This window comes from Odontomachus brunneus, unplaced genomic scaffold (genome assembly GCF_010583005.1).
Source record: "Odontomachus brunneus isolate Ranch 3 - 2012 unplaced genomic scaffold, Obru_v1 Obru_scaffold_126, whole genome shotgun sequence".
In the NCBI taxonomy this organism is placed as follows: Eukaryota; Metazoa; Arthropoda; class Insecta; order Hymenoptera; family Formicidae; genus Odontomachus; species Odontomachus brunneus.
In genome coordinates this window covers 522,016-548,574 of record NW_022639576.1, presented here as the reverse complement: position 1 = coordinate 548,574, position 26,559 = coordinate 522,016, and the positions used below count along the sequence as shown (strand labels likewise).

Below are 26,559 nucleotides of genomic sequence, written 5' to 3'. Positions count from 1 at the left end.
ATATATATCATATATATATATATATATATATATATATATATATATATATATATATATATATATATATATACACATACACATACACACACACATATATTTGTATGATATTAGTATGAACACTTATGAGAATTATTGTTGATAATAAGAAGAAATGTGTTTGTACATATTTATGTATAATATACTGAGAAACCGTGTTAGTCTCTATTGTAGTTTTAAGACGTCAGCAATCAGGAGCTGTGTTGCGGTCACTCAGATTATGTAATATAAAATTGTATATTAATACTTTAGAGCTTGTATATCTTTTGTGTGTAAAATTATCTCTAAGAGAAAATTCCAGATATCGACAACTTGATCTTATCTGAAATATTGAGAATGTGTATCTATTTCTTAATGTTATTTACTTTGCTACTCTCAACGATCTCACTTGTTTGGATAATCTGAGGAACCGATACACTGATTCTGTTTAAGACATTTAAGAAGCCGCATACCTTCCATGAGCGACAGCTACTGTATCTTATAATTAACCGTCTACCTAATACTACATGCAGTCTCAACATCTCACTCAAGCACGAGAATATGTCTTTCCTACTGCATAATCAGACTCCGATTATCACAATTTGTACCTAGATGTGCTTGAGCTAAGATAATAGTGGTATGGATAGGCAGAACGACCGCACAATTGTATACAATGAGGTCCAGGTCTGAGTGATTGTCACTAAACGATATCAGTGTAGCATAGTCTAACCCTAGCATTTTGATGTATATCTATTTACCTAATTCCTAATTCTATCAACTCCAACTGCGAAACTACGTATGAGCTTCCAAGATGTGTATATGTATTCGAAATGCCAAGCCAACGATTCGCGTTCTCGAAAAGATAAGCGAGAAAGTATACATCTTTTAGTATTATCACCACCACACCACACAAAATCTATTTTCGAGCGATAACGTCATTCTTTCGTGCGAAATCGCGATATTTTTCCGAAACTAAACTATATACAATATTTATCTCCTTTGATTACCAACACAACTCAGACAACATAATGTCTAAAATCGAAACATAAAATGTCTTAAAGGTATCTTTCAGATGATTTACGTATAAATGTCTTTAAGGCATATTAAAGATTATCTTTTAGACGTCTTATGTCTCGATTTTAGACATTATGTTGTCCGGGAATCAAAGTGATCTGTTAGCAGCCTGCCGATAGACTGACGATACATTCGATTTATCAACAAAGATCCAGACATTCGTGTCCGCATTCGGCTCGCGTTCTGTCAACAGTATCTGTGCTGGCAGAAAACGAACAGGATCATAGTTCCATTTAAATACATTGAAACGACAGATCTTGTATTTCTGCTAGCGAACTACCGACAGAGCTGCAACGGACTCGTAAACGTGTACAAAACTTTTGCAGGTTTGGTTATCTGAATACATGTGTACTTGTATGTGATTACGAAAAGATGTACTTTTTCCAAATTAGAGATTCATATTACAATGTATATTTTCGGAACGTTGTGTGTTTGTAGAAGTATCAGATATTTTTCAATATACGCATTACGAGCGTGTCATTTACACACACACACATACACACACATATCAAATCCATTGCCTTTTTTCTCTCTCTTTGTTATGCGTTTTGCCATCTTATCGTATATGGCAGTACGAGACAGATAATGTTGTAATGGACTGACCTACGGACTCGTGTTCTCACCGACAGCAAAGTCCTCTCCAACAGCTTCAGACACATATACGTGACGAAAAACACCGCGAAAGTGCTCCGCGAACTCGTACAATCGTCGAAACGGTATACGCGGAGGATTCGATTACGATCCACAGTACGTCCCGCGAAACACGATCGCATTTCAAATGCGCACTGAACATAGCTGCGAGTTCGCGATTCTCGAGTGTCGCGTCATTTTCGGAACCTCGAGCTCTGCGTTGCAAGATTTGTTTCATCGCGCGAATGATTATTTTGAAATTTAAAGTAATTTTGATTACCGATAATTGTCGCGATACATGTATAAATAATTTTAAACAGCTAACGAAAATTCGCCTCCAAAGCACAACTCAGTAAATACTTTGTATCAGTAACATAACATCGATGTTTTAATGTTACACATAACAATATAACGGATATATAACACGATATTATGTAGTAGTCGCATTGTTGTGTGGGACATTATAATATCGATATTACATTATTGATACTTGTTTGCCGGAAAGAATTTTGAGGTTAATTAGATTTCTATTTGAAATATAACGATCGTTCTTCCAGCGAGCAATATTAATAATATTCCAATTATCTTCCACAGCAGCAGATCCGACCAATTATTAACGACTAATGCATCAAGTAGTCTGTAATGCGATAAATACCGAAAGAACTATATATTATAAAGTAATGATATCTCTTCACAGAGTGAAACGAGTTGAACGCGTATCCGATAAATTACGTCGCAGCTTACAAAAGCTTGGCGCGACTCCCACAAAAAAAAAAAGAAAGTTGGCTTGGCTTCTTCCAGACTCAGTATTAGAAGAGAACGGCGAGTGAAAGAAAGAAAAATATGAGGAAAAGTGAAACTTGGCTTGTAGAACGTTCTACCACAGATTACACTTTACAGAGACGTTGACTTTTGTCACCCGACTTTACGGGGTTGTGTCTCGGGAAAGCTCTCCCCGTCCACCCTTGCCTCCTCCTCTCGTACTTTTATGATGATTTTATATAACACGCGGTGACACTTGAAAATATACTTGTTGGCGGTATAGTATTTTATACAAATATTATATAGCCGAAGTAGATCTTAAAGATTTTATAAATGTTTTAACGCAAGAAAAGGAGAGGTAAAAAAGGGAGAAATACGTCTTTGTGCTCGTATAAATACGTCATGTACTTCGGCGGCGCCTCAGACTATTTTAACGAACTGCCGTTCGTGGTTTGAGCAACTGTATCGCGAGACCTTTTAATTCGTATCAATTATCGGGCTTCGTGCTCGTCAATATCAGACAATGTGAGGGACCGGAGTGAGAATTTTATAAGTGTATACACACGCGGAGAAAATAGAGCAAAAGGTTTTACGGATCGTAATTAGTGCCAATATTTTCTTTGCCAGTGTCACCGACGTTTACCCTTCCGATTCTGTGACTCTGTTGAACATCTATCGATGAAAATGTAATTTTTATTTATTGTAAATAAAAAACAAACATATTGCTTAAAGGATTTTATATATTGTGCACTCTAAATCGATATACAGATGCGATTCCATCCAGAGGTGGAATATCTACATATTGTGACCCAGAGATTGTAACATTCTTGACTCTGTATTGAGATCTTGCAAGAACGAAAGTACAACTCTAGGAACACAGGCAATGTGCAACAGGAATAAAAAGTTAATTTCCGATAACACTGTGTATTACATTATTATGAATTAAATAGCCCTTATGTTATATCAATCACATAATATCTCAGTCACTTATAACCTTAATATCGCATTGCATTTTTGTCATTTAGTCAATCGAGTGTTTATCGTGCATCAAATACAACAACTAAAAGCATAGTTAAGGAAAATTGTTCTTAAAGAAATTAAGATTATTAAATTACATTTACAAATGTCCAATATTATAGAAAGGATACGTCTCTTGGTGCGCTTCTTGTACATGATCCTATATCCACATTCCCTGCACCGAATTGGATCCTTTTGACGAATTTCATTATCATTATGGCATTCTAAAAATATAATTAATTAAAAATATAATTAAACAATAATAATCTTTCTATAATACAATATTTGTTTTAATTATATGCATATATTTGTGTACATCTATGTACAGTATTTAATATTTTGTAACACTTGCAAGATTCTTAACATTATACATATTGTTGTAGAAGATATAAAAAATGATATTTTCAAAGCATATTTTTACATTTAGATTTGGAAAATAAAACAATAAAGTAATATTGTTAAGATATTCAAAACTTTGTATATGTAAGTACATTCTACAAAAATGCACACAAAAGCAGCATTTCCACATTAAACTTGCTTTCATAGTTACATATTCGAATACTTTGAAAATGCTTAGATATAATATTGTTGATACCGATATGTGTGATTTAAGAAATTTAATTAAATATTTACAAAAATAAAAATGTACAAATATGACGGGCTGAACAAAAATTAACTACTATAAACATGGATGTTATTGTTTACAAAAAGATCAAATGAGGTTAGAACATGCTTGACAAAATGTCTTTACCTCCGCAGATGTATACCATGGCCTTCGGTGTAGATTCGGATTTACTAGATTCCATTTTACTGCTAGAGCAATATATTTATTATTATCTAAATAAACGCAGCACTTGTACTAAACAAAATTACTTAGTAAAAAGTTACTACAAAGTAACTTACTACAAAGTTACTTTCTTAGTATTTAAGAATAAAAATTTCTGAAATCTCTCTCTCTCTTTCTTCAATATATAGTTCCAGCACCCCAACGCCATCTACTTATCTCTCTCTCTCTCTCTTTATGCAGACCTTAAGCCCATCGCACATGAAATGACATAGCTGCATATGCATAGTATAAAGTCGTATAGACCAATGAGCATCGAGTATTAAGCATTAGCATCAATATGGCGGATTAATACTCGATGTTTATTGGTCCATACGACTTATGATATGCATATGCAACTATGTCATTTCATGTGCGATGGACTTTAGGCTAGTGTCACACAGAAAAACTTATAGCGTGTTTGACTGGTCCTGGGTTAATCGCTCCGAGAGCGATTAATGACGTTATAAGTCTCTACTAGTCAATCATAAAGTTTATAAATACTTGTTCGACCAATAAACGTAGGCTAACCCAGAGTAGGTTAACTCAGAGCCAGTCGAACATGCTATTAAGCAGTAAAACGTAATGCAGGATTCACACCACGTCCGATATCTGACGTATGACGTCTGATATCCAATAGGAGAACAGCTTTCTAATGTAGAATTCAATTCTCCATTAGAAAGCTATTTTTTTATTGGCTATCGGATGTGGTACGTCGGACACAGTATGAATCCTAGCAAATTGACGAGTGGGACCCGATTGATCACGGTACGATTGGACACAGATTGTAATGATTGGTCCGACCTGGTAATTCACTAGATAATTCTTTGCATCGGTTGGTTGTATTCAATCGTACCGTGGTCAATCGGGACGCTCCCCAAATTGACCAATTAGAGCCGTGGTACACAGAAAAACTTACCCCTTGTCCACAACTTTGCTTCAATCTTTAAGTCGTAATAAATTGACCAACCACAATCGATTATTTTAAAAATAATGAACTGTGGTTAATCAATTTCTTACGGCTTAAGAATTAAAGCAAAGTTGTGGACAAGGGATTAAGCAGTAATAGCTCCTGCACACAGGACGCGGTAATGCTTGCCGCGCGGCGGAAGTTCGCGCGACAGCCAATCAATATGCTACTTTCCGTAATAATCTTCTAGCTCTTACGGAAAAACAACATATTGATTGACTGTCGCGCTGACTTCCGCCGCGCGGCAAGCATTACCGCGTCCTGTATGAGCCATAGGATGTAAGCAGTAGTCCCGATTTACAATAGGTGTAGTAAGCTTTAAGAAATTAAAACTTAGGGCTTAGATCACCTATTGTAGATCGGGACGTAAGCAAATTGACCAATCACAGTCACTGATTTTTTTTACGGTCCAAAAATCGACGACTATGATTGGTCAATTTGTTTACTGCTTAAGTTTTTCTTTGTGCCACGGTCCTTATAGATTTAGGTTCGTTTTTTGAAGGAATTCAAGGAAATATTCAGTAAAAGTGAGGTTTTTGAAAAAATTTCTGATCAAGTGGTACCAAGTCATAGGCTGGTATTCATAGTCGAATCTTACTTCAAGACCGTCTTAAGTAATGTCTTAAGATGTGAATATGACTCTGTGATTAGTTCATGACATCTTAAAACAGTACTTAAGATGATCTTAAATATAAGATCGGACTATGAATACAACGATCGGCCATACTACGACTTTGATATTTCGTCAACCAAAGATAGTGGCGACTTCTCGCGGAGATCCTGAAACTATATACGAGACAACAGCCGATTCACATGCAGGTTAGATGATCCTTTACCTTTAGAGCAGTTAAATTCAATAGCGACAATATTCGAGAGGTATTGTTACACCAAAAACAGATGTATACCAGTCTAACAATAACAGATATATAACAGTCTAACAATTGGTTTATAAGACGTATAAAACGTAAAATATATAAAACGTACAACAATTGACTCAAATATTGACTCAGTATTGCAAGGAATTGTAGGAAAGATTTTTAGGTTGCAATCAATATTGTATCACGCGACAGAGAAAAAACGTTTCCTCTACAACGAAATTATATGAAAAATCTCTAATTAGAAACGTGCAATATAATATTCAACAATACAAAGTTATCTTTTTCCATAAACCTCAGCAGAAAATGATAGAAGTTAAGACGAAAGTAAAGAAAGTGTGACTCAAAATTCAAAGGCGCAAGTACGTGAATCTGCGCAGGCGCGTCGTGCGAACTCGAGAGAACTAATCTCCCTAGCAACAGATGCTCGTGACGCGTACACTCTGCAGCATCCATTGATCGTGGTACGAACGCGCTAAGCCAATAGCAGCGCTTGGCAACGAACGGCGGCACAGTGGACGCGCGCGATTGGACGCCGCGCTAGTTTGTGGGGAGCGCGCGGTAGGAACGGAACGCGCGAGTGGTCGACCGACGACACACAGAGGGAGAGTCTACGGCGTGCGCATGTTTTTCCTAGGCTGCTCACCCCCGGCTATTCAGTGACATTTGGCCAAGGGTAGAGGATTCAGCGCGGGCGGGCGAGCTGTGTTTCGTGAGGACGGCGTATTCGCGCGACGTTCGAGTTGGCACGGAAAGCCGACGTGTGCGCGAAAGCCGATCGCGGTGAACGGCAGCGCGGGTTTTGTTTACGAAGCGCGCGCGCGCGCGCGAGAAAGGGTGTTTCTACGTGCTTGCGCCGCTGGATGGCAGTGAGTGCCGGACGAGCATGGGAGGACGAGTGGAAGGGTGAAAAGAGTGTTTCCCGCGCTGCGCACACGTGAGTATCGTGAAGCAGCGTCTGCCTGTCGAAACGTTAAACGGCGAACGTCAAGTGCCATACGATGAATGCGGGATCTCGGCGAGATTCACGGTGTACATTGTCGAGAACGAGAATCCCGAGTAAAGTCAGTTTCGCAGAATGACATTCGTGCGTTCTGCGCGATCGCCGCGGTCAACGCGGACGGATCGTCGTTCAACGACGCCTGCTTGTTTTCGCCCGGTGTAAACAGACTGTTCGCGAGCAACGCGAGAATCAGAGGATCAGAGGACGGGACAATTCGTCGCGAGCAATCTGTCGATTCGCGAGTGAGCATCGAGTGACGCGTTTCGGGCTTGACCGAGATACGAGGAGAGCTCGTCACGTTGGGGCACGGCTCGCGCGCGCGCGCCATCGAGCCTGTTACGTTTGTATACCGGAATGAGACTGCGTGATTCTTGTTGACGAAGAAATTCGCGACGTGGAAATTCCTCGACGATCTCGTACAATAAACAAATGAGGTTAGCTTGATGCGGCAAGATCCGATACGTTGACGCGCACACCATCGTGAGACATGTCGTTTTCGCTGCACCGTACGGCAGACGTAGGGGAGATAGTCGCACCGGAAGTCGAACGTCGAAAGTCCCATCTGCGCGACCGAACGAACGAAAGAATCGCGTGCATTCCGAACGCGATGGACGATAGCGGAACTCCGCACACCTCCGTCGATTCGAGCGGCCGCAGCTGCCATGACAACTATCATGACAGCGTCGACAGCGGCTACCTGAGCGGCCTGACGCCGCACTCCAGCTACACCCCGATGGTGAACACCGGTTACAAGAACAAGCTGTCCAGCGCGATCGCCAAACGACACAGGCTTCGTTCGGATCCGCGGCAGTGCGAGAAATTTCACAGACATCGCGCCAAGCTCAATCAGCTGCTGAACGCTTCGGGAGCCGAGCAGCCGGTCTCTGAGAACTCCGATTCCGGGCTGGAGTTGTCCCATGCGAATCAGGACTTCTGTCTGCTGGCACATTCCACCCCGAGTTGCGTGAACGATGATTTCGACGAGGCTCTCGAGAATAGGAGGAATTGGAAGACCGCGGTTACTCCAGCTTCCGCGGGTCTCCATCTTTTGTCACCGCCGCCCTCTCCGGCAATGCCTACCTCGTCCTACGTGGCTTCGGTGCTTCAGGAGGAGGATGTGGAGATGAAACTAGTCGTACCGCAAGAGAGCACACCGAAAGCTGCGACATCGCCGAAAACCCCGATACCGCTCATTGTCATCTCGCCGGTTCACGGGAGAATCAATCCCGCCACCATCACGTCGGTGGAAAATCGACAATTGAGTAAATTGTCTATCGCGGATTTGAGTGCCATACCCGAGATCAAGCCGAAGAGGCTCGATTTCAGCCACCGTGGCTTGTCGGAATTGCGCTGTAGCGGCGGCACCACTTTAGGCTACGCGAAAAGGGACAAGGTGGATTTCTTGTCGCTACTGGGAGAAGAGAGCAATCACTGGAACGTAGTGTCGAAGATCTTGTCTTATCTCGGATGTCAAGATCTATGCACGGTCAGCATGGTGTCCGCCACATGGAGAAGAATTTGCAGAAATGACACGAGTGCCAATAGGCGGAGGACGCACTACATTTCACGCAAACAGAATGTCAAGGAGAATTTCGCGTTTTTGAAGAAGATGAAGCACGAGGAAGACATACAGATGAGTCCTAAGAGCAGAAAGGGATGCTACGTGAGGAAGGGGTGTTTGTCGAATGTGCAGAATTTGCTGCATGTGCCGTTAAAATCGAACCCACCGAACAGCCCGCCCGTATCGCCGAGCAAAATCAAATTTCACTCCTATGTCAAGGTGAGAAATATCACGTTGCTTTTTATCCGACTATTTGCTCGCCGAGCAAATGTCTTTTGTAGGTGCGTCTGCGATTTGTTTTATCATTCACTGCGAGGCGTCGTAAGATAAAAGTATCAATGCCCGGAAACGTGTCTGATTCTTATTGCTTTGATCTTTAAATATGAATATTTAAACTTTTAATATAATATGTATAATTTATTTTATATTGAAAGTTTATAAATATTCGTATTTTTAAAGACCAAAATAATCAGTTTTTTTAGATTTTTATATATTTAATGTAACCTTATTTTAAAAAACTGGTAGTGATATAATAGTTACATTATATATTTTAAAATAGATATTGCTTTATGTGTGCCAACTACGACCAAGAGCACACAGAAAAGCGTAGGCGATAAAATTTAAGCAGTGAGCAAATTAATCAACCACACTCGATGATTCTCTCTATGGCCCAGAAATAATTGATTGTGATTGGTCATGTTCTCACTGCTTACATTTTTCTATGTTCCATGATTCTATTTCTAATACTTTATACGCAATCTACGTGATTGACTTTTTCTAAAGAAATGTAATTTTCATTCCGAAACTAACGGCTCATCGCGTATCTCTGCGAAAACTCATAGGTATCATTGATAATTGAGTGTGTGATGCAATTTCAACGAGTGATACGAAACGTATCCAGTGTTGAAAGAATCGCGCGCGCTTCTCAGGGTTCTCGCATTCGACAGCTGCGTTCTCGTCGTACTCATTGTCGAAGAAAGAGAAAAGGAAAGAGAGGAGGTCATATTCGTCGCGTTTATCTCACAGCAGTCAAATGCCAGTGAGATGCGACTCTTATATCATCTTTTTAACATTAAACGTATCTCTCGAGGCTTAATTGAATAATTACTGTTTACAATTGATCCAAGTATACAAAAAAAATGACCGTGTCTTGTATCCAGGAACATCAGCGATACCGTGATTTTCTCGGGCGTGATGTTTCTGAAATATACGTCGAAAGGATATAAACTCGCCGGTTGATTTAATTAATTAGGAACCGATTTCTTCGCGCGCGGTCGACCGTTGCGAAAGACACGGCGCGTTGTTCTGAGACGCGATGAAGAATGCTTGTTCCGGTAATTCTCGCGAGAGAGGGAACACGATGGCTAATTACGGCCGGCGATAATCGATAGCCCGGTAGTCTCGAGGTTTCTCCGGACTAAATTGGCACTCGCGCGCGCGCATCGTCGCGTAGTTCGCGCACGAAATCGAATCGCGGTCGGGTAATTGTTTCGATCGCGAGATCGTTACTTTGACATTGATTTATCGTCATTTTGGCTTTGAGCCGCCGCGAGGGATAATTGCTCGGTAGGTCGTTAAGGCTCGAGATAAGCGAGCTCGTGGAACGGCGAAACTTGACGGACGACGTTTCTCGATGATGGGATTTCGCGTCCTTTGTGCTAAAGCACGAAACCTCAACATACGGCGTTATTAACGCCTCTAAATTCCGAGAACTGGCCCGCGAGACGTGAACGACCCTCGTAATTTCCTCGCGGGATTACGACAACCGTTGATACTTGACGCAACGTTTACGAGCATGCCCCGTTATGTCATTTTCCCGCAAATGTTCTCATTACGTTGTGCGTTTCCGCGCATCGTACGTGTCCGCCGGATGTCCGCGAGTCAAAAGAGCAGTCGGCTTGACATGTTCTGAGCCGAAACAAACGCGATGATTTACTCGCGGAAATCAGTCAGACGGCGGCGTGAAGAATCCGTGACAGTGATGTACGTGCTTTCTCGTTGCCGTCGTTGCGGAGGCTACCTGCCGCTCTCTCTCTCTTTCTCTCTCTCTCTCTCTCTTTCTTTCTCTCTTTCTCTACGCCGGACTTGCAACGACGAGCGACGCATTCCTCCTCGCGTTAGATCGCGATAGCGGATGCAAGTGGCATACCTCTATATCCTTTGTACGCGCGCACGCATACACAGAGAGAAAGAGAACGATAACGATAGGCTTGTATTCGCACTCTTGTCAAAGCCGATACCGACCATCCGTGTCGCTAATCTTTGCGAAACGTAAAATGATCGTAAAAATGATCAATTATATTTGAATCTTTTCTGAATATGAAAAATTTTCACTGAAGTATGATGAATTTTTTTTGAGGTTTGCACCATCGTCGATTATCAACCGCTACAAGAAGAGAATGTTATAGTTGAACATTACTATATGATTTTACAAGACTTAATTTAAATGTTAAATAACGTGGAAATGTATGGATTCTTGATTAACGCAGTGCGTGAGTTTGGAATGATTTTAGTGTTTTTTTTGTGCTTTTCTCAAAACTAGGAGAGATCGCCTAAGTACCTTTTTAGAATATAACAATTCACTTATAATATTCTCTCCATGTAATATCCCAAAGCGTTAAAAATATTGTCGATTCAGCTTTCGACAACTCAATTTGCAAGGAATTTTTTCATTCTGTTGTATATAATTTCATCATATATAATTTCGTTTTGTATATAAATCCCTCATATATAATTTCGTTTTAGGTATGATAAGACGGGAAGATAAAACTTTGATGATTGAGTTTTTAAAAGATGCCGAGATAACGCGAAGAGGCGGCGTTAAAAATTGCGATACGAAGAATGAGCGTGGACCGTAAATAAATTCGGGTCGTGGTGCATTGCAAAGAAAAATCGACATTAACGTTCATGTGGGCATGTACAATGTTGTTTAATGCTCTCAACCAAAATTGAGTCTGGCGAACGATATATCAGAGCGCGCGTCCAGAGCGGCGCGCCAACGTTCGCCTCTTCTTTGGATCGCGAGCCATCCGCCCTGCGGCGAAAACCGGCCACGAAGAACAATGCGAATATATTATGGTATCTGGCATTAAAACAAAGGGCGGGCAGAACCCTTAAGTCTTTTACGACAGTCGTGTGAGACAATGCCAAACCGCGAGCGTGCAACGTAAAAAATGCGAAGCGCTTTAGTCGCAAAGCTTTGAAAATTGTCGCATGCAAATGAAAAGGCATTAATATATTCCGCTGCGGCACGATTCAAATCTTCGCCAATTTAACAAACATATTATGTTACGTTATTAATACAGATAGACATACACGATGTCTGACACAAAATGTCCCATATTTCGTGTACGTGTAGATTATCATCTGTTTTGTATTTAATCAATATAAATGACAGAGAGAGAGAGAGAATTTATGTCTAAACTATTTGTAAAATTTAGCAGGAAGATTTCTCTGTTACGTCGATCCAAGTTAAAACCAGTCACAGTTCTTATAAAAATTGATTAACTTTCTAGACACAAAAAATTCGTCAACTTCATTATTATTTTAAATTTAAACTGGCATTTTCACGATTCTCCCTGGACTAGCAAAAAAAAATGTTTAGTGTCTCTGACGTCTTTTTAATAATATCAAATTTCGACAGATTTGCAAGTCGGGAAATTCGAGACCCGTGTCTTCCTTGCTCCCTGCACATTTCTCTGATTACTCGAGCGCCCTTAATCCTCGGGCAATCTTGCGGGATGCCGTAGAAAGTTACGTTCGTGGCGAGACACGGTGCGAACATTTTCGTGACAACAAACGCTCCTCATCTCGATCGTTTTTATCACAACCGGTGCACTGACCGGTGTATATATTCTTTCACCAATTATATTCTGTGCTTTTTCTTGACCATTCTGACTAAACCCCTAAAAGGCCGTTAGCTTTCTCGAGAGATGTCTCGCTGTCTCTCGAGATATCAAAATTGTACGCATTCTTGTTGCGGTAAATCTTTCGTCGTGTCCGACACGTCGTATTAATTGCAAAAGATATCGATTTTTCATTGATTCAAACGACCGTCCCAAAACTTCAATTCGGGGAATTAATTTCGCGACGAACAGGACGAAGATAGTTCCGTAAGGAGGAAGGGCGGTTTCGGCGAAAGGAAGGAAAAGATTGTTCCTTAATTAGCAACGACTACGAAGGGTTCGTTGAGTGGCCGTCTACGTTGACCGCACCGGGTGCGGGTGTTTCCTGTGAAACGCAAGACTCCTCGCAGTCCCTTTTTCCGGTAGGTATCTTGAAATTTTTACAGGGGACATAAGAGAATCCGGTCGAGCGAGTCTTCCGTTTCGAGTCGAGACAAACCGACGTAGACGACTGACCGCTTTTTCACTGTCGTGTAATTTCAATCGCAACGTCGACGCGGTAAGAATTGGCGATGGTCTTTTAGGGGTTTAGTCGGAATAGTCGTAAAAAGCGTAGAATATAATTGAAAGAATATAAAGTATACGGAAAAAAAGATTTCACTGCCGCGGCTAATAATAATTTATTGAAAATTGTTGCTGTAACCAAAACTTTTAAGTTTAATCTACAATGTGTTCTTTGCTTCCTGCTTCTTTCTCTCTTTCTGACTCAAACCTTGAAGCTTAAAGCTTGATTTACCGTGTGTTTATTTGCTTCTTCTTTCTTTTTCTTTATCTCTTTCTGACTCACACCTTAAGCCTTAAACTAAAAAAAGACAGAACAGAAACGTACAAAGAGCTTTAAGCCTGATCTACAATATGCTTTTTGCTTCCTGCTTCTTTCTCTTTATCTCTTTCTGACTCACACCTTAAGCCTTAAACTAAAAAAAGACAGAACAGAAACGTACAAAGAGCTTTAAGCCTGATCTACAATATGCTTTTTGCTTCCTGCTTCTTTCTCTTTATCTCTTTCTGACTCACACCTTAAGCCTTAAACTAAAAAAAGACAGAACAGAAACGTACAAAGAGCTTTAAGCCTGATCTACAATATGCTTTTTGCTTCCTGCTTCTTTCTCTTTATCTCTTTCTGACTCAAGCCTTAAGCTTTAAGCCAGAAAAAGATAGAAGACAAGAAACAGAACGCAAAGAGCATATTGTAGATTGTAGATTTTTAGGCTTGAAGCTAGAAAAAGACAGAAGACAAGAAATTATTATCTTTTAACAAGTAGCCGAGAATTTGTGGCATTGACCTTGCAACTTCAGGAAATCTTGTTCGATTTTCTCGCAGTACGATGTACAGAATTACGCCACGCGCGAATGAGGAAGGACTCGTTGCTCGCCCGCTCGTTCATTATTATTTTATGTTTCATTTTCCCGCGCAACGGTCCCGCGGTACCATCACGTGTTGTTCATATTGACCCACTGCTACGCAGCACCTGGCCAGGTGCACCGGGTCTCCTTCACCTTCCTTCTCTCTCTCTCTCTCTCTCTCTCTCTCTCTCTCTCTCATTCTAGCTAGATGCGTATGTATGCTTCGCGAAGCGTAAAGCAGTCCGGCAACGGACATGTGCAGACCGTTTTATACATCGAGTAAAATGGTACGCGCGAGTAAGCTACGCGTGCCACCGCGTGAAATATTCGTGGCACACGACGAATTGGAGGTATTTGCATTGTTAATTTAGAGCTGGTTGATTTGGTTGATAACACTTCGTTACTGACTCCACAAAGAACACGACGCTTCAAGCGTTAATGCTCAATTTCTTCACCTCCGGTTAACTTTACCTGCCTATTTATTCTATTGGAATTGACCAATCATATTTATGGTTGGCTAGAATTAATCAATCACGGTTAATTATCTGCCAGTTATTCTATTGGAATTGACCAATCATATTTATGGTTAGCTAGAATTAACCAATCACGGTTGACATTTAACTGATAAATAAATAAAGTTAACCGGAGGTGAAGAGATTGGATATAAGAGATCAAACGGAAAATATATATTCTTTCTCTGTATTTAAAAGAATTGGATATTGCGCGAGATAGTCGAGACTGATTCGTGGAATGGATATAACGAATAACTAATATCTTTCTCGGAATTATATTAGAGAAAGATTAATCTTTTGCAGAAGTGCGGATCACTCTTCTTTTAAAATAATCTTTCGCCATACTCCTGGAATTCGGAGGATATTTTCTGAGAACGCGTTGAGCTCCGTCGTACATCCTTATATTCGATACGAACTCGGGGTCACGCGATCGATAGCTATCGATATTGCAATTCCTCTCTCTTTTCATCCACCCCTTCAACTCCGTCTCTCTCTCTCTCTCTCTCTCTCTCTCTCTCTCTCTCTCTCTCTCTCTCTCTCTTGTGTGTACTCTCACATATATACATCGTCTATAACGAGTTGCAAGCAACGGCGAACAAACCTTCTCTCGATCCCACGATCGTCCGCTCGTCGTCCCGATAAAAAGACCAGGAATGTCTCGATAGCCACCGATAAACGCATTAAGTCGACTGCCTCTGCGCAACCCTTTACTTCTTGACAATGGTCCCCCTTAAAGGCACCGTCCAGCTTCTGCGAATCGTGACGTAGACTGGATGTGCAATTGGATATTACCGAGAAAACTCAGCGGGAAAGATTCTGCAGATTTTAACGACAAATAATCCATCCCTCGAAGTAACACATATACACATCTTAGGTTTTCTAATTTTACAAGACATCTTCTCACAGCAACTCCGATCGTACTTTTCTCGTCGTAGATCGCACGATTGAAGATTGTTAGGTGTAATTTGATACTTATAAATACATTTATCATGTTAGCTAAGTTAGGGATTGCACGCAGACGCGCAGGTGCTTATTTTCCGTGGTTGAACAAGACAAAAATGACGCATTGCGTATCCTCCCAAAGATGAGAGGTAAACTTATGATTACGAGGACCTCTTGGCCCTATACGAGATCCCAGTGCTTGTGCGAGAGAACGAGCTCGTGACTCGATATATCGATAAACGCATTAAAGCGCACGATGATGCACGATGATGATCGTACCTGCGCGCCGTGCGATCAAATTCCTGCAAAGAGTAATATGCCGCGTTGAAACGCTAGTCGGTAGTATCCACTAATTATGCGATATTAATCGCACAGATGGTAACGCCGACGGCGACTGTGCGCGGTAGAGCGATTATTTAACGATAAATTCCTTCCGGTTGCTTTGTATCAATCGAACCTGTTGAAATCTGCTTGCGCTGTGACAAATTTCAGACAAATTGCACCGGAAAAGAAGGAGAGATAGGAACGGTAGAAATGCACTAAATGTTTTTATATCTCGGAATTTTATCATCTTCGAGCAAATAAATCAATTTGCTATTTAATACGCTGTAAAAACTGATGTTAAATTTAACATTTCATGTGTCCCAAATCATCCACTCTCATTTATGTGTAAATTTAACACAAAAGAAATGTGGTAAAAGATAACACGCATAATATGTAAAAAATCAACACAAGAATTTAACACTTGAATACCGTCAGGAATCACAGTTTGTGTTAAATTGACATGTGTATAATGTTAAATTAACTAAAATAAAACGTTACTTTAATATTTGAGAGAAGTATTAATCTATGGTTTTGATGAAATAAAAATGTTAAATTGACATAATCTATGTCTGACATGTTAAATATATCAATTTAACACAACCTGTGGTTCTTAACGGTATTCAAGTGTCAAATTCTTGTGTTAATTTTTTCCATATTATGCGTGTTACTTTTTAACACATTTGTTTTGTGTTAAATTTACACATAAATGAGAGTGGATGATTTGGGATATATGAAATGTTAAATTTAACACAGTTTTTACAGTGTACATAAATAGAAAGAAGAGACATAAAATACTTATGGGTTGTATCATCGCTCGCGTTTACTCGTAAACGCGATGAGAACCGTAAAATATCAGGTGCTTCAAGTCAGCACATTACAACTTGTTGTACAGCGCACGATTTACTCTGTATACGATAAGATTCTCTTTTCTAAATGCTTTTCATTACACGCTGATACTTGAAACATTTTGACGAGTATATAGTCGTTAAACAAACAATAAAAAGTTATTGATAGTTCGTAAAAAATGCTTGCTACTAGCACGACATCAAGACGATGGAGACCGAGATGTCCGTACTATAAACTCGTAAGAGAGAAATATTGCAGCTTGTACCTGCTGCAGTCACATAAGGCATCGCCACCGATAAACTGCTTCAACGAAAGCGCTCTTTGAGGCGTTCCCGATAATGAATGAAACATTAAGATACGACGACAATAGATAACTTTTCAAGCCAACCAGAGTCGCACCGATCAGACAACAGAAGTTCATCACTCGGGTCTTAATCAGTGAGAACTTTTTGTGACACGTACGACAGTTTCTTTAAGTGAGAAGAATCACGACTGATTTCATCAGTCGGCCGACATTATGGACGTTACTTTCGGTGACGTTTATGGACATTCTAAATATGAATCTTACGAGAAGCAATTCTGAAAGCTGTGAAACTTGTAAAAACGACTCAAAAGTCACCATAGACGAGGATGAATAGTTTGCGTGTCCGACTGCATATTTGTTGCCTGTGCAGTTTTTGCCTCGTCCTGAGTCCCTTGACTCGTTTATCTGCACGGATATGCAGGTAGCGACATTAAGATACTGAAATATATAAGTCTTCATAAGAAAGTACAGGTGTTCTTCGTATCGTGGCTTCTTTCTTTTTTTTTTTTTTTTTTTTTTTTTTTTTTTTTTTTTTTTTTTTTTTTTTTTTTTTTTTTTTTTTTTTTTTTTTTTTTTTTTTTTTTTTTTTTTTTTTTTTTTTTTTTTTTTTTTTTTTTTTTTTTTTTTTTTTTTTTTTTTTTTTTTTTTTTTTTTTTTTTTTTTTTTTTTTTTTTTTTTTTTTTTTTTTTTTTTTTTTTTTTTTTTTTTTTTTTTTTTTTTTTTTTTTTTTTTTTTTTTTTTTTTTTTTTTTTTTTTTTTTTTTTTTTTTTTTTTTTTTTTTTTTTTTTTTTTTTTTTTTTTTTTTTTTTTTTTTTTTTTTTTTTTTTTTTTTTTTTTTTTTTTTTTTTTTTTTTTTTTTTTTTTTTTTTTTTTTTTTTTTTTTTTTTTTTTTTTTTTTTTTTTTTTTTTTTTTTTTTTTTTTTTTTTTTTTTTTTTTTTTTTTTTTTTTTTTTTTTTTTTTTTTTTTTTTTTTTTTTTTTTTTTTTTTTTTTTTTTTTTTTTTTTTTTTTTTTTTTTTTTTTTTTTTTTTTTTTTTTTTTTTTTTTTTTTTTTTTTTTTTTTTTTTTTTTTTTTTTTTTTTTTTTTTTTTTTTTTTTTTTTTTTTTTTTTTTTTTTTTTTTTTTTTTTTTTTTTTTTTTTTTTCCGAAGAAAGCGGTCGATCGTCTACGTCGATGAAGGTCAAGACTCGGAAAATAGAAAGTAGAACAATCGAGTAGAAAATGTACGGACTATCGTGAAATTGATTCGATAGTTTTCCGTCACCGTGACGGAAAATACAGCTTATGTGCGAGCCAATTGAAACGCGCGTAACGAGAAGAAGCGTGGCACCTTCGCTGTTCTGTCGAGCCCGTACGAAACCGACCAGACGGAAAAACCGAGACATGCGGATCGAGGTATGTTGAGCAGCTGGCGAAGGTACGCCCATAGCTTGGAAGGGCCTGGATGTATAGCTCGTGACCGGTAAGGATGTGGTAGGGTGCGGGGTGGTCGTCGTAACCCTCTTGACGCGGGCGCCATGAGAGGAAACGAAAAATTCGAACCGCCGTGAGAGAGGACGAACGTAATAAGCGAACCCTCTTCTTTAGTGTGTTCGTTTCCTCCCTTCTATACAGCTCGATCGTGCTCGGTCACGTTTTCGCAGCTTGGCAGTTTAGCCAGTTGTTTGGCACGAAAGAACGAAGTAAAGATATCCGCACGTTTGGTGAGGAGACACATGGAGAAACTAAATAAATACGACTAATAAACAAATTTTCCCCGTAACCATATCCAATAATATTTTTTTATAATAATAGAGAGTTGTATCTATAAATAAGATATCTATCTATAAATAAGATATTGTACCTATAATAAGAAGTTGAAGAAAAATTCGTGGCAAATAATTGCAGCAATAATGCATCTTTCATGCACGAACACACAAGACGTATCGGCATTTCACAATATAAAGGGTGACAAGGTAGCGGCATGCGCGCGAGTGAATACAAAGCGGACTGCGTAAGCGCATCTCGTTACTACGTGTCGAATTTCATTGTCACTTGCTCAAGCCGTTACTCGACTGTCGCACAACGAACGCCGTCGATTATGCCCAACAAGCTTAGTAAATCGCGTAAAGAAATAATTTGCTTCTCGAACAGGAACCTTATTTTCGAAAAATATCGCATACGACATTTCTATGAAAAGCTATAATTCATATTATGTATATCATAGCTTTTTATCAAAATATTTTATACGGTATTTTTCAAGAATACGGCTCCTGATCTTTGGTGAAATTTTAATGAAATCAATAACATCGAGTATCTCGTAGGCAACGTTCGGCTGCGTTCGGAAACGTCACTCGAGTACTCTTCCTCTCTTTTTATCTCACTCTTGTATCTCGCTCACTCCAACGTAACGGGTACACTTGGATGACGTTTCCGAACGCAGCTTAATTCTTAAATTCTTGCGACTTGGTGCATCGAACTCCAGAAGCTTCTTAAAAGTAAGGAAACGGTTTTCCATTCTTCCGCTCTTTTCTACGTTTCCAGCATTCTTTTACAGAACGGAGACTCCGTAGGATGCGGTACTGCTCGATGAATAGGTAATTAGTTGGAGTTTCTTCTTCACACAATGTCCCTTTCTTGACGCCAAATTTGTTCCTAGTCGATATTCGGATATAATCAGCCGCCACATTTTTGTTTGCGCGTCAGCATTCTTATGCACATACGTTGTTTGCCGTGCATCTAATGCAAGGCAACGGGAAAAGGAGTCGAGTGTACACAGAGACGTGAAGGTCGGAGAAATTCGACACGAATGAAGATCGAATTCTCGATGGAGATTTGCATAATCGCGCTGTAATTCATGATAACGCGACCTGTCGATCGAATGTCGTCGCGATCAGCGTTCTAGAATGGAAGCTCACCGTCAAATTTCCTGCATTTCGTGCTCATTTAATTTACAATTTGTTAAACTCACTTTGGAACATATGACGCATACATTTTTTTAGCAGGTAATGTTGGAAAAATATTGAAATTACATTTAAATTATTCTCACGATGTGAGAATAATTCTCTCTTCGTGCATACACCGCTTATACTTTGAAACGCCTGTTGACATGAACCATGTCAGCATCTACTTGATATTCCCCTATCTTCATCGATTTTCTCATGTATTTAAATCACGTTCAACGTGATCTCGACATTTATTATTCTTATCTGTAGATAAGTTCGCTCATTAGAGCGCGTGCAAGAAACGGAAAACGACTAATATCCGCTTCGTCCAATTTTTCCGGACACGGAAAACGTATTATTCGGTAGTCGATATACTGATCGATCGGGAAAAGAAGCGGATTTGTCGTACATCAATTATGCAATGAATGGACAACCCGTGAATGACTGTCGCGGCGCGAGAATCCCGTCTACTTCCGGCGGAGATATGAATTGGGAGACGCGTTTTAATCTCTCCAGAATTTTATCTTGCATAGTAACAACCGCTTGCTCTCCGGTTGTTAAGGCGTTAGAACCTTTTAACCTTTCCGTGAACAGATAGCACAATGTGTGGCGTCAGGATAAATGCACCTAAAGTCAGCCGTGCGCCGCGCACAGATTTATTGCACTCCCGTGTAAATAACAGACTGCACAACAGTACTCCTTGTCTACCTGTTCGCACATACCTGACTTTTTGTCATTATAATCAACAGTGACGAACGGTTCTATGCGCAGGAACGTATCCTACGCTATTCGACTCGTTTGTTATTTTCAAGCAAATTGTATCTTTGTCGAACAAATCCCTGTGCCAAATCTGATACGCGCGTTTACTAAAATATGGTAATAAATCAAAGACAAAAAACATACTCAAAAAACATGCACACAATTTCAAGGTAATTTGAATTTTCATAAACAATAACAAAATGTAAAATTTCGTAATAACGTGTACGTAAAAACACCTCTACATTTATCGCATTTATGCGAAGAAATTCGCCTTCTCGGGGCGGCGGGATGAAAATCTACGGGGATCTCTTCGCGGCTTCGAAAAACGAGTTTTATAATTTCCTCGGGCGCTCTGTTCCCGCTCCGGCTCGATTATGCTTGGTGCTTGTGACCAGGCAGACCAGGGCGGCGAGCAGGATGGCCAAGAGAGACAAGATTACCAGGCAAAGGCGTACACACTAGTGAAAGAAAAGAGAGAGAAGGAGAGAGAGACACGGAGAGGGTGGAAAAAGCGCGGTGCTAAAGGAGAAAAGAGAAAAGGTTGCTCCCGCACACACAAGCAGCTCTGAGCGAAGTTAGGGACGAAAGAATGTACAGAGCAGCTGCCCCTATCCCCATGGGTTTACTTTCGAAACCCTGGCTGAATGGCGTCTAGCAAAAGATAGTAATCCAATACGCTGCGAGAGGGAGTGAGATGCACAACGGGAGGAAGAGGAGGAAGAGAAAGACCGATCGAACGAACAAGGACGAGGAGAGAAACCTCCCCTGCTTAGAACGACAGGGCTCGGTGGTGCGGCAGCTGTGCGACGCGAGTCCTTTTTGTCGAGGCGCGACCGCTTTCTTTCCTTTATTCTCCTTTATATTTTCTGTCTCTCTTTTCCTTTTTTTCTTCAGTCAGTCGACGCCCCCCGTCGCACACGCACTCTTATCTGCGACTCGGGGGCGATTCATGTCGTGTGCGATTATTACGATGAATTATAAGAGAAGCGCACGACCAGGCTCGGAATTGCCCGGGAAAGACGCACGATAGCTTCGATCGGAACAAAACATCCATTGGCCGCGTTCAACAGAGAAACTGCTTTGCAACTATTGTAAAATTCGTGAATCTGATTGGAGTATGCTCTTAATTTTGATTGAATCCAAGAGCAAGTACCAATCAGATTCACGAATTTTACAACAGTTGCAAAGCAGCTTTCTCTGCTGAACGCCATTATAACAAAAACGAGAAACAAGGAAAGATGAACTCGATTTCATACACCATGCATCGTTGCACATGCGCTATCAATCTATGCAACGTGGGCTTGCTTGCTCGACGAGGTATCACCCGGTCGGAAGGCATTGTAAGAGATTACCACAATTATAGAGAGATGTTCGCGCGCGTACTTCCCGCTTTTACACGGATGCATACGTGTATGCGTGCGTGTATGTACACATCTGTAAATGTCTCCTCCAGTGCGCCAACTGGCAGAAATACTCGACGAATAGCAAGTCATCGTTTCAAACGATTCTAACGTCGCATTATTAACCGCGCATTCTTACCGCGATATGATGCTTATCGCTGTATCACGTAGTTTATCTCTGCATAGATTATTTACTATACAACTTGGAGCGCGTCTGGCTAATGCACGAAAAGCTCGATCCCGAATCCCGAATCCACTCGGAATCAACTTTGCGTTCTTCTGTTTGAATTTTTTTTTTATTTAGGTGCTAATCTAACCCCCAAATTTTTGCGTGTAAAACGACATAAAGAGATAAAAATTCGTGTTTCCAAAAATTAGTACGTCTATTAACACTAGAAGGACCAAAGTAGCCAATTTGGCTTCTCGCAAAATTCAAACAGCTATAACTTTTTTCAATTTCTCTTCCATGTGATAACTTCTTGTGACTTTTCATCATAATCTTAATTTTGGTAAATAAAAAATTTAATTACACAAAATGATGTATTGAATTTTTATTTAATTGTCTACCTAAAAAGACCGTTGGAGCCAATTTGGCTCCCTTATTTCTGATATTAACAAGTTTTATGACTTTAAACAGATACATATGTATAAAAATATTTATTTATCTATTTAAAGTCATAAAACTTGTTAATAAGATCGTAAAACATATATGAATGCAATATCAGAAATAATGGAGCCAAATTGGCTCCAACGGTCCTTCTAGGTAGACAATTAAATAAAAATTCAACACACCATTTTATGTAATTAAATTTTTTATTCACCAAAATTAAGATTGTGATGAAAAGTCACAAGAGATTATCACATGGAAGAGAAATGGAAAAAAGTTATAGCTATTTGAATTTTGCGAGGAGCCAAATTGGTTACCTTGGTCCTTCTAATGTTAATTAATATTTGTTCGATAGGCATGATGTTTCAAGTATCATCGTGCTCGAGTCTTTCCCACTGGCCGATTACTCTTTTGTATAGCGAAACAACGAACAATAGAGTTGCACTAAGAAACAGGGCACAGCGTACAGTGTTGCATAAATTTTCGCAATATTTCGTAGTAGCGATTCAAGGCACGCAATTCGCCACGAAGCTAATTCGCCGTGAAACGTGTCCGTTGAAAGATCGAAAGGAATTTTTCGTACACCTTTACGGTTCATTTCCATAAACCCGACACAGCTAACGCTAATTTCGCTTTTGATGTCGAGTTTCTTGAACCTCGAGTTAGCCGCGTATATACATATATAAATATATAGATATTCGCGAATAGAACGCGGTAATTATTCGTGGGCAAAGGCAGAAGGGTCACTTTGGCGCCTTTTGTCAAGCCGCGTCGTTGCCTAAATTATGCGCAATCCCGCTTCCAATCTCCTTTTCTCGGAAACGGAGGTTGTCGATGGGACACGAAAATTTCTATCCGGTTAGGTTCAGAGAGAGAGAAAGAGAGGAACGGGTAAAGGAACTTGCCGCGCGCGAACGGATCGACATCCGGACGCGGCGGCTGTTGCTAGTCGGCCGGATTCCGCTACGTCATAGCCCATATGACTAGCTGGCCGCGTGACCCACGCCACCCTCCCTTGGATCCCTCCTCCAGTCAATCCAGAATTATTAGTCACTTCTGGATTGGCGATACTAATAGACGTATCATGAGAAACCGGCAAGTGGTCGCTGAGTGGACCGCGAGTCGATTTTCGCACCATTGAATCAACGACGCTTCTCTCGCGCGTTTCAATGATTTCTCTCTCAGTTTTCGCTGCGACTTTAATTTCTTCTCTCATACGTCAGAAACGGCAACCAATATATCGCTAATGTCGACTTTTGTAGGCGTAACAGCTGTAGTGGGGCGTGATTTGCGGATTAGAATAAAAATCGCTCGTCCCGAATTATCAGTGACGAAAACGTGAGAACGGTTGGTCACGGGACCGTTTATGCAAATTCCTTTTTACCTGAGCGATTTATTCGCCTTGAAAGAGGCGGCATTAGTGACCGGGAATTGGAATAAACGTATAAAATTTGATGCATCGCTTTTGCAAGGGTAGAGTCGAATCGTACTTTCGTCAGTGTCTAGCAGCTGCTGTGCTACTTAATGCGAATTTCTGCCGTCGCAGACAGCTGCGGCACGAATGTAATGCGCGTCAGAACTAAGGGTCGGCTTTATCCGCGCAAGATCGTGGAAATTTTAGTTTGTAAAGCCGCAAAGTGAATAAATACAAAGTGCCGCAACGACTTGCACATGACTTACAATCATACGCGCGCTATTTGTTAATTTCGCCAAATAATCTGGCATATTACTTGAACGATTCTCCAGTTACTTTTTCATTAAATAACCTTTCCAAACGACAGATTCTTTCTCCATCGATGTCTCGAGAAGGTATCAGTGTACGTGTGAAATTGCCGCGGACTCTCCCTGAGCGAGAGTCCGAGTCTGGCATATTTACCGAAGGAAGTTGGCCGTTTGGCGCCAAACACTGACAGCTTGGACACGTGGATGCCTTTGGCGCCAAATACCGCGAGGTGACGCGTACTCGTCGAGGCGCATACGTTTGCTGATTCGGTAAGGCGCGCTCGTGAAGGGAAAACGAGAAGGACGTCGTCGTCCCCGACAGCTGTCAGCGACCGCGGAATTAAGGTGGGCCCGGCGCGGTCGGTGCGCGAAATAGGAGACCTACGGGACGAAGAAAGGAGCCGAAGAAAGGAAGGGTGGGGGGGCCTCGGAGACAGAGATGAGCGGGTGGACTCGCGTCGTCTAGACGACGAGCAACGGGTCGCGTATCTCTGTCCTACTCTATATTTTCTACCGCTCTCTGTCCTCCCAGCCACGTTCTCAGACTTCCCTCTCGCTTCCCTCGTTCGCCCCCTCCTCTTCCTCCGCTTCACTCCGCATCTGTCGCGTCCCAAGTGGCCCTCTCTTTCTCTCCTCCCGCCCCTCTCCGCCACTCTCTCTCCGCCGTGGTCTTCATATAACTCTTTCTCCTTCGCTCCCCGGCTCTCCTCTCTCCGTCCTCGACGTGCCTTCCGTCCTCGGGCCGGACGGGCCGACCGTGCCCGCGGCTGACTGGCTGGCCTCCTCGTGGTCCATAAGAAAGAGCGAGAGGTCGGTTCTTGTTGCTATGCAGCGATCGGCAGAGATCAGTGAGAGGAGCAAGAGGGAGAGAAAGAGGAGAGAGGAGGCAGCCGCGCCGAAACGAACGGGAGGGCGACCGCTACGATTATTATTCGCGGGCCAAATAACCAGTGCGGCCCGCCAGCGAAGAGACCGCGTGCTTCGCCGTTGCTGCCCGACAACTTTTTTTTTTTTTTATTGCCTCCACTACCTCCTTCTTCTTCTCCTCTTCTCCCTCTCGCGGTTTCCCGTGTGTATGCACGCAGATGTATACCCGGGGTCTGCAACGAAACGTTGTTTTGTCGTACCAAGTTGACACATATCCACGCGTTCACTTGTGATCCTCTCTAAGAGGGTAGGTTTTCCCTCTCCTCTTTAAATGTGCAGCAACTGATGATATATTCACAAAATATGGAGAAGATATAAATGTCTTTGAGGAGAAAAAAATGATTGGTGTCTCGTTATTATACACTGTGCACAATAGATAATATTCTTGCACGCGGCATAAAATAAGCGCGCCACCAAAGAGGATCGTCCAGATGAGAACGACCACCCCGTATATACGAGGAATAAGATTCGGCGATCATCGGCACCGGGTAGAGAAAGATATGAGGGGAACAGAGACTGGCGTTCAGCCAGCACCACGCAGCATATCTCTGGACACCAGGGGCTCTGATGACGTAAACGTTGTTTACTTTCAAGTCTTCCCTTAGCAACAGGTCGCCTTCCGCGGTTCCGACACCGGAGGACGCCGATCCGAGGTAGAGAAGGAGATGAGAGAAAGAGAGAGAGAGAGAGAAAACACGACCTGGGTCTCTCGGTCGATTCACAAGGTCTCGAAAGTTTCGCATACAATTTCCCCTTCTTCGGGTGATCCCCTCTGCATTTCTCTTTTGCGAAATTAGGATTTCTCCGTTCAATTTTTGCTCTTTGTGTTATGCAAAAATATCACAAGTTTCACGAGAGTGATTTTAATCTTGACTTTTACAGCCAGATATGTGTTCGCAATTGTTTTAATTCTGGAACGATATTTCTTTAGATTGTCGCACCGTAATTTTGCAACGCTCGCATCTCTGTGCGAATTCATAATTTTTGCCTCCTCTAACATGTTGACGCATCGGAAAATGACGTTATATTCAACTATTCGAAAGTGAATGCTCATTACGTAAGTATACATCGCGAAACGATCTTGGACCAACCTGCAACGTCTCAAGATTTGAATCATTATATCAACGTGCATGGCAACGGTCGTGTGTGCTTGCGGAGATGCGCAATTTTACGTTGTTATCGTTTGGTCATCGACTCGCGGTACCCCATAATAAAGATCTCCGTTCCATCGGGCGTCTCATCTCTCTCTCTCTCTCTCTCTCTCTCTCTCTCTCTCTCTCTCTCTCTCTCTCTCTCTCTCTCTTTCACCCT

General features: G+C 40.9%; 2 protein-coding genes across 3 annotated transcripts in view; one reads left to right on the top strand and one right to left on the bottom strand.

Annotated features, from left to right (window-relative positions):
- Positions 1 to 3,203: 3,203 nt before the first annotated feature.
- On the bottom strand, positions 3,204 to 4,474 carry LOC116849829 (DNA-directed RNA polymerases I, II, and III subunit RPABC4). The gene is made up of 3 exons (XM_032827395.1): positions 4,250 to 4,474; positions 3,630 to 3,722; positions 3,204 to 3,541 (listed from the first exon to the last, which is right to left on the bottom strand). The coding sequence occupies exons 1-3, from the start codon at positions 4,302 to 4,304 to the stop codon at positions 3,519 to 3,521; spliced, it is 171 nt and encodes a 56-aa protein (XP_032683286.1). The 5' UTR covers positions 4,305 to 4,474; the 3' UTR covers positions 3,204 to 3,518.
- A 2,258-nt stretch (positions 4,475 to 6,732) lies between these two features.
- Positions 6,733 to 26,559, top strand: part of LOC116849791 (F-box only protein 43-like) — a 46,863-nt gene continuing 27,036 nt past the window's right edge. Inside the window, exon 1 of one of the 2 annotated variants that reach the window (XM_032827311.1) lies at positions 6,733 to 8,949. In XM_032827311.1, the coding sequence (XP_032683202.1) occupies positions 7,657 to 8,949 (1,293 nt within the window). In that variant the 5' untranslated portion in view covers positions 6,733 to 7,656. The remainder of the gene's footprint in view (positions 8,950 to 26,559) is intronic. The other variant, XM_032827310.1, reaches the window with a different exon arrangement.